We start from the raw sequence: 9,202 nt of genomic DNA, 5'->3' as shown, positions 1-9,202 counted from the left end.
GCAATTCGGTGATGTTTTCGGCACCAAATCGCATATTTCCCGATAAAATATGGCATATGGAAGTAAATAACGTCTACAAAGGTGATATTTCACAGTAATAAAGAAGTATTTGGTTCATAACTGGGTCGTATGGGGTAGTATTGGGTAGTATTGGGTGGTATTGGGTAGTATTGGGTGGTATTGGGTAGTATTGGGTAATTAGACGCGCCCCGCCGCGTTGTTCCGGTGGAAAATCCTTTTGGCTAAATTTAGATTTTTCTTGAAATCCGGAAGGCGAAAATGGCTGGTGGCGTCACCCTTTTCAATTTCAATTGACAAGATCATTCACGTAAATACGGTAAAGTTGGACAGTTCTGAAGGAACAACTGTTATTTTGTTTTGTATAACAATATAATCGATCACGTCATTTCATGAAAACAGCGAGCATACTTTCGTTTTCACAAGGACATAACCCACGCAGTTCGGCATGTTACACCTTAGTTTGGTCGATTTTGACATTTTCATCACAAAACACGTGTGCTATATTGAAAGTAAATATTGAGGATATGTTATAATTGACATTTGAATATATGTTGTGCATGTTCATGCATGCTCAATTGGGAAGCACTAGTCATAGGTTTCCGTGCGATACATATTTCCGCAGTCATTTTATAACTACTGACCTGCCTGGGACTACACGAAAATTTTAGACGTTTGTCCGTTGTCTGTAAAATTGGGTGGTTGGATGGTGAAGTGGATAGCGCACTTGCCTTTCACCAAGGCGGCCGGGGTTTGATTCCCCGTTCGGACATGAAAAGGTTGGGGTCACCTGTACGTGGGTTTTCTCCGGGTACTCCAGTTTCCTCCCACACGTTAATATCAGGGCCAACAAGGGTGATTGATATAGTTAAAATACCCTGTTTCATAATTGTTGTAAAATAAATATTTAGTTTATATTTTGACTAAAAATTACCAGAAGTTTGTTCGAAAAAATGTAACAATTAATTTATAACTAATTAAAAAACATGCAAAGATTTGCAGTTTTGCTTAATACATTTTTTATCTCGCTCAAAATGAACCCATACCAGAAAAAAACCACCAGTGATATATTTTATTAATGACCTCAGCCTTTTTCGTGTAAACGGTCAAACCGGTCAGACCGCAGTTGTTCGTTTGTTAAATAAAGTCGGACCTAGTTATCTGATGCTGAGCCAAGCCTTGCAAGGCCTGCATAAACATTTGCAGGTCCGCCAGGATTTACATCCGAAATTGTTACATTTATAAATGGTCAAACCAGTTAACTGTTCCGCATTAACGAACAGGCCCCTAATCTTTTTTGTAGTCCCAGGTCCAAAATTAACACAAGCTAATACGCAAAATGCGTTCATACTTGACACTTTAGCGTTTTGAATATGGTTCAAGGGCGAAAATATTTGCGTCCTCAAATAAATTTTCCGAACTACTGAAATCCAGTCCACTTCCCGTTCATTGAGAAGGGGATTTCCGAATTTGAGTTAAGCGCTATTCTGATTGGCTAACATGTATAGTCTGAGTCGTGCGCGTGTCATAATCAGTGTCAAGTTCGCACAAACCGCAAGTTGACAGATGCCTTGTTCCTCGCAGACCAGACTACCCATTGAGTCGAGCATCAATGTCATTTCGGCCTAAAATCACTAACTTTTCAATCAGAATCGGCAACAAAGAATGAATCAGACAGGCCTGTCCGCCCTGATGTTACTGAAAGTGAGAATAGTCCGCCAATTTTTTCAACTTTCGAAAAGTATGCATAGAAGACATTCTTATATCGGTAAACACTGTTTGCATACAAAGGTAAATCTTCCAACATATTGAAAACAATAAACAAATGTGCAGTTTTTAAAGATTTGTTTTGATGATTAATTTTACAATCAAAGATACTTCAAACACCCATCGAAGCATTTGCTGGTGTGGGACACTGTTGAGAATTTCTTTTTAGTATATTTGAGTTGAGTTTCTTTGAATGCTGAATCAAATTCCAGACAAGGAAACATGAAATGTTTGTATTTTTTACAGTTTTATGTCGCTAGTTTTTTGTTTCCATTAGTAAATTTTACATATGTCTATAACAATCATCTGTAATATCAACAGTTTTCTACCAATATGAGTTCGTACTCGCAGCTGCTTTTTAAGTGCGCGGAAACCAAAAACACCAGGATATATACACATCGTATCATTGTGTCCAGCACCGGAGCAGATGGCGCTATTTTAAGTTTTACTTCCCCAGTTTGAAGGGCAAGTCAGCTTATTGTGTGATGCTTGGTCGAGAGATCTCCGTTGGTCGTATGTTAATTTTTTTTCTGGAAACAACTTCTTTTGAACAGCCATATGGCCAATTTTCACATTTTTTTGCAATGATTTTGAAGAAATGTCCAGAGATATATATATGAAACAATATATTCCGTCTTTTCGTATTGCAGAGTTATCTTCTCTTGTGAGCAAGTATTGATTGTTACCTCATTGGTTTGTGTGAGAAAAATACGTCACAAACAAATGACGTAACAATCAATACCTGCTCACAAGAGAAGATAACTCTGCAATACGCAAAGACGGAATAGCCAGCCCAGGACTTGAACCCAAGACCTCCAACCTCTAGGCTGACCGTCTAACCAACTGAGCTACATTGTACCTGGTTGCCGTCGATCCACCCAGTCCAGTTCCACTACATCCCTCCCTCCTTTTTCTAAATCTTTGCCCCGATCTATTTACCTATTTACAATTAAGGGGTTTAAACAAGCTAATGTTTGTCATGTCAATAAATGCACAGTCAGACTGTGTGCTTTGAACTTGGACCTCCAAACTCTAGATGGATGCTCTAACCAAATCAAACGATTTGGTTTAAACAATATTTATTTCATATATCATATATAATAAGTACACAAGTTAATAGAAATATTAAAAGGATCTGGCAACAAGATTTTAAATCTTATATAAAGCCATCTCCCTTGAAATGTAATTACATTAATGAAGTACTACAAAATACATTTAATTAATACACATGGATTGTTTAGATTAACAGTTTGTGATAATACTGACCATTTTATGTGATGAACCAAATGATGTACCCGGTTGCCGGCGATCGACCTATAGTCCAGGTCCTCCCTCCCTCCAATTTTTTTTTATCTTAAGTTTTCGCCAATGAAAAACACTATTAACAATCCACAATTCTCGTAAAACTGCAAAAATGCTTTAGTGGAAGCTAAACTACCTTCATTGGCTTTACATACTGTTTACAGTGAACTTTTCGCTGCGGTTTAATTGTTCGCTTTTTTTGCCCTCCATGACGAGGGCGAATATACATAGTAATGAAATGTGAAGGGCAAAATTAGCACACGGTCGAAACATTTATTTTGTGGGTAAAAGACCGAAATTTCTCGGTATACTGTATAAATTCCATTTGTAAGATCTATGTATTGAAATTTGTATATCATTTATGCATACCAGGTATATAATAATATGGACATCAACGTAAACTTTATTGCAGAAACTGACCTGTGTACCAGTTGTGTATCTGGCTATAGACTAAGCTACATCACCCACCTACAGCCATGGCTACAGAAGAACAGCCAGAGGCTCCAGTGCTGTTAAAGACAGATTTTGTGTTTGATGAGGTACCTATTGGCAGAGGAGGATTTGGTACAGTATACAGAGCCAAGCATAAAGACTTCGGAATCGTGGCCGTAAAAACTCTCATTGATAACGGATTGCTTCCTCAGAAGTAAGTTATATTCGTGTGTGTCATGATCTTTCTGCAGCTCATTCCTTTCAATCCTACAATTTTTACATATATGTGTGACTCCTCAAGTTTGTTGCAAAAATAAAAGTTGTATACAGCAAGAATTTTGCATATTACTTCCCTAGATATGAAATGTAAAGTTATGTAAAATTATAAATTGAAGACAGTTTAAATCTTGTTTACCTAAAACCTCCAATCAAGAAAAATTTCAAGTTGAAGACAGTGAAATGTAAGTCCTACTCAAAATATGTATTGCAGATTGAATTTCAATGAAAAAAGAAAATGTTGTCAGAAACTGAAGATTTGGAGCAGACATTTTAAGTACAATAGTTTCTAATATAAAGATTTTGGTTGTTCCAGAAACATAGTATGTCTCTTTTGTTTTAGGCACTTTCTAACTGCAATACTCACGTCCATTTTTCTTAAATCTTTGAACAATATTTGTTGACTGTCCTCCACACTTTCATATTTTTATTTGAAAGAATATTGACCGAAACGGAAGGGAATTGTGTTGATACTCACATGAGTAGATATTGACACATTTTCTTATTTAACCCTTTCACCCCTATGTAACTTTAGTAGACTCTACCATGCATTGATCTGGATGAGTGGTGAAAGGTGAAAGGGTTAACTGTCCCTAAAAGTCACCATACAATACTACCAAAGAGTACTGTAGGTTTCCTTTCCTTCTTCTATCAGTCTTGTTTTTATTATTATTTAGACTCTAAGGCTACACTCGCGTATCCCAGTTGAAACGGTACGTGTGGCGCAGAAATTATCCACGGTAAACGAATGCACTTGGACCGTTCTATAAGCAGAGCTAAAAATGCACAGTTTCGGAAAATAAAAAAACAGTGTATCAAGAATATTATGACATTCTTTCATCCGTCCGCTGAATTATATAACGTATCTTAAAAACTACATGTGGCTTGACATTGTTTGAGAAAGAAATAACGCAAACTGGCAATAGTCAGCATTTTAGTTTCGGTCAGGTACGTCTGGACCCCTCAATCTACATGTGCCAATTGTTCCTGAGGTCAGCCTTGGTTCAGATCTGTGCCTGTCATTTTCTTTACAGGTTCAACCGGTTTAACCGGGTAAGCGAATGTACACTTAGGATTTTTTGCCTTTGCCCATAAATTTGTGGTAATTTTGTGTCTTTTCTGTAGATGGCCTAATGTGTGAAATTGCACTTCATTTCACTGCAGTTTAATTTTTCGCTCATTTTGCCCTCCGTAGCAAACATTAATTAACAACATCATATGCATAGTTATTAAATGTGAAGGGCTAAATTCACACTGGAGGAACACTTATTTTATCCGCAATGGGCTAAAGTTTGTGTTGGCGAAAATTTCCCAGTATACATTGTTTTACGTAAAATATTGCTGAAATGAATTGATGTATGCCGATATGCGCACACGTGTGTGTTATGTGTGATGAGATATTTCAAAGAAAACATAAAACACATTTTATGCAGTTTCTTCTTGTTTTTTTATATCATTGTACCTGTAACCAGTATATCATTGTACCTGTAAACAATAATTATGAACTCACTGATAAAATCCTAAGAATCCCAAGCGGTTTGTCTTTCATTTTCAGAGATTTTTTTCGGTGCGCAAAATATTCAGTTCAGACTTTCAGCCTCAAAAAGTACCTGCACAAATTACATAGGTGCGCAAATTACACGGGTTTTTATGGTATTTGTTGCACCATTACTTTGCACAACTTCGATTCTTTTTCTTACAGACACATCCGTATACTAATCAAGGAAGCCAAGAAACTCTCACAAGTCTGTGGCCATACATCAATACTTAAATTGTTGGGAACTATCATGGAAAAAGACAATTATTCTCTCATTCTCGAGTATATGGCACTCGGGAGTTTGGTGGATTTCCGCAAGGAGTTCAAAGTTCAGTGGCCGGTGGTAGGCCGCATATTGATGGACATAGTGTCGGGGATGGAATTCTTACACACACACGATCCGCAGATTCTTCATCTTGATTTGAAGGGAGATAATATCTTACTTAATGGACAGATCCGCGCTAAGGTAACATATTAATTAGGCCTTACAAAAATGATATTGTGTTTCAGATTTGTTGTCATATTACTGTAATATTCAGCCTGCTTATTGCGCTTCAGAAATTGCTTAAAATTATCTCAATAGTCTATTAAACAATAGAAAAAAAAATGAAAAAAAAACCCCACTTTGTCTAAATGGTCACAGAAAAAATGAAAAAATCTCTGTCATTTGCAGGTTTTTTTCTGTATTAGAGAAGAGATTAGGGAGTTTATTACTATAAATATTATACTTTTTATTACTAGAAAAATCAAAAAGTTTATTTTTATGTATATATGAGTGTTCAAATATACCTTAAATATAACGCAAAAGTACTATTAAGGTGAAAAATTAAAAAAAAATAAAAATTGTGATAAATACATGTACTTCTTTTTTAATTATTGACCAACCAGGTGTGTTGCTAATGAATGTAATTAAATAATAATAGTGTTTTCTCTAGAAGTGGAGATTGTATACAACACCCCCCCCCCCCCCCCCCCCCCAGCTCTAAGTGGTATATTCTGCCATAACACCATCAATGCCCCCTCCTCCAACACCTGAACCCAGTTTTCAGACGCAGAGAAAACACAGTGTAGTATTTTTTGTTCACAGATAGCAGACTTTGGCTTGTCAGAGTGGAGGACAATCACAATGACGGTTACTCGAGGGGCAGATGCGACCAGTGGCAGTAACCCTAGTGGTCGGAGGTGCACAGTGACCCACGTCCCTCCAGAAGTTTGGTCGAACGTGAACGCGCCGTCCAGTACCCTTTTTGACATCTACAGTTTTGGAATAGTACTTTGGGAATTACTAAGTGGTGGAGTCCCTTACAGAGGTAAGATGACAGAAATAACACTGGCTAACTTAAAAGGTTCAATCAAGGATTTTGGCTTTTAAGCTAATGAAGTCAAATGTTATACCGTAATTAAACTTTCATTGGTAATTCTGCCATAAGAGATATACTGTATTTGTCATAATTAGCACACAGGCCCCAGTTGCTCAAACCTTGGTTAGAGATAACCAGTGGTTATAGGGAAAAGGGGAAAAATGAATATGGCGATTTGTCGTCACCATAGCCTTCGATTCACTCTCCTTGTTATGCTGATGACACACAAATTTATATGGTCATCAAAGTTAGACTAAAGCTTAATCAGGAAAAGACGGAACTAATTGTCTTTTCCCTAACGTGTCAGCAAACAATGGCTCTTCAGCTCAAAGTCAGTGCCAGAACTATTGAGACTGTCCGTGCTGTTAAAAACCTAGGGGTATACTTTGATATAGTTCACTGAACATGGAGAAACAAGTGAACGCTATTGCCAAATCCTGTTACTACCAGATCAGGAACATCGGCTGTATTCGGCAGTTTATAACTGCAGATGCACGCAAACCGTGGAGCAACTGGGGCCTGGGTATTGGCTGAAAGGTTGCTAATTGAGATAACAAAACACAGATCGGAGCAGTTGGTGTGAAGGCAACCGAATAATAACTGTCAGACATGTTCTAAAGGAAATTTCATTCTTTTTTAAACTCTGGAGAACAGTGTTGTCTGATTTTGAGACTGATGTGTCAGATATAAAGTATCTATACCGGTAGTACTATATTTTGTTAACCGGAAAATACTAGAATGTAGGGTCATGTTTGGGAAAGGAGGGCACTTGTATCATTTCCACAGGTGCCAAAAGTGGGAATGGCACTTATAATGGGAAGGAGCATGGAACATTATTACAGCTATTGTATTAAAAAATGAAAGCATGGTGTTCTTTCAGAAACAGAACGATGTTTTGTTTTAAGTTAAGCAATTGAGATATCTTGATATTTTGTTATGTTTACATCATAGCCAATAATCATGTGTTATAATATTCATCTTTAATTCACTCATGAATACATAATTCTAGGTAAAAATTGTGTTGTTTTTATATTTTCAATCTATCATATATGACCGACGACTCCAAACAAAACTATTTGAAGGAAGGTAATCCAATATGGTGGACCTGAAACTTGAGGACAATAACCCAAGAATGACTTGTTCCTGCATATAGTGTGCACCCCCTTTTTGACATGACAACATTTACCTAAATAAGTGTGCACTATTTACGCAAATTTACGATATTATAAAAAATATGATTTTTTTTTTTTTAAATATTTCTGGAAATATTGCTTTACAGAATTACTATTACTTGAAACAGCCTTTGATTTGAATGTTGCTTCAGTCACACTTAAATGAATTGGTTGACAATGTTTTACAAAATATCTGTGGAAAACTAATGAAGTTTCCTATGAATATAAGCCTACGTATGTGCAATTTGTTGTAATGTTGAACAGGTGCATCAGATGACTTGGTGCGGTCAGCCGTCTTGAGTGGACAACGTCCAGACTTCTCCGTGATCCCTAAGGACTGTTCTCCCAAGTTTACCCAGCTGATGACCAGATGCTGGCACCAGAAAGCAGGCCAGCGTCCACCATTTACAGGTATTTACCTCCCTTTTTTATGTTTATTTAACAAACCCATTTTGCAATAAATTATTCCCAAATAGAAACAAAATGTGTTGTCAAGTATTTTTTCGAAAAATTATGAGAGGTATAACAATTTGGACCTTCCAAAAGGATTCAACCTTAAAATTTACATAACCACTCCATAATACATTTCATTCACATTTTGTTAGCAATTCTCAATATTTTTATGTTTTGTTGATGGTTTTTCCTGATTTAGGATCTAGGTTATATAATGTTATACTGTATAAGTAGAAATTTTTGTGTGTGGAAATGTTGTGACTCTTTAAACTGTTAGTGAAGTGGAAATTGTTCTGAAATCTATGCATAAGGTATTCGATGTATTTAGCCCTTTTACCACTGTAGAACATAATGGACTCATCCATATCAATGCATGGTAGAGCCTACTAAAGTTACATAGGGGTGAAAGGGTTAAATTCGAAATAATGTATCACTGAATATTCAAGTGTGTATATCGTCTTGCTAAATTACTCGGCCAAAAAAGTGCAAATATTTCCACATCACAAAAATTTCCACTTTCTCAGTATCTTTAATGTTTAAGGCAGAAAAATTGTACAAATTTGAGCTCATCCAGAATACAACATACAACAAATGTATTTGAAGAATACTCGTTTCCCCTGCAATGTTTTAAATGTTTGAACCTTGCTGTTGCTGTGAATCTGCAAGCTCTTAATTTAACTGTAATAACTTGTGTCTCGATTCGGCCATCTTTTCCATAAAATATTACCAATATATCAGGAATCTTTACCTCCAACTGTTACTACTGGATCTCAACGATCCTTTCTTTCAACCATTATCTTTGTAGTAGTCTGTGTCACCGCCTTCACCTGTTTTCTCTATATCAAAATGATCATCGCCTTTCAACAATATTCTCATTCAACTGT

The 9,202-nt window shown here is 36.5% G+C and overlaps 1 protein-coding gene across 3 annotated transcripts in view; it reads left to right on the top strand.

Moving 5' to 3' along the window:
- Nucleotides 1-235: 235 nt before the first annotated feature.
- Nucleotides 236-9,202, top strand: part of LOC110452596 — a 40,885-nt gene continuing 31,918 nt past the window's right edge. For 2 of the 3 annotated variants that reach the window (XM_021501228.1, XM_021501226.1), the window contains exons 1-5: nt 236-337; nt 3,500-3,733; nt 5,498-5,798; nt 6,420-6,642; nt 8,130-8,276. In XM_021501228.1, coding sequence (XP_021356903.1) covers nt 3,564-3,733; nt 5,498-5,798; nt 6,420-6,642; nt 8,130-8,276 — 841 coding nt within the window. In that variant the 5' untranslated portion in view covers nt 236-337; nt 3,500-3,563. The remainder of the gene's footprint in view (nt 338-3,499; nt 3,734-5,497; nt 5,799-6,419; nt 6,643-8,129; nt 8,277-9,202) is intronic. The other variant, XM_021501227.1, reaches the window with a different exon arrangement.

The sequence above is a fragment of the Mizuhopecten yessoensis genome, unplaced genomic scaffold, assembly GCF_002113885.1.
Source record: "Mizuhopecten yessoensis strain PY_sf001 unplaced genomic scaffold, ASM211388v2 scaffold6759, whole genome shotgun sequence".
In the NCBI taxonomy this organism is placed as follows: Eukaryota; Metazoa; Mollusca; class Bivalvia; order Pectinida; family Pectinidae; genus Mizuhopecten; species Mizuhopecten yessoensis.
The sequence above is the reverse complement of the archived record's forward strand: the minus strand, read 5'-3'. Positions and strand labels throughout refer to the sequence as shown.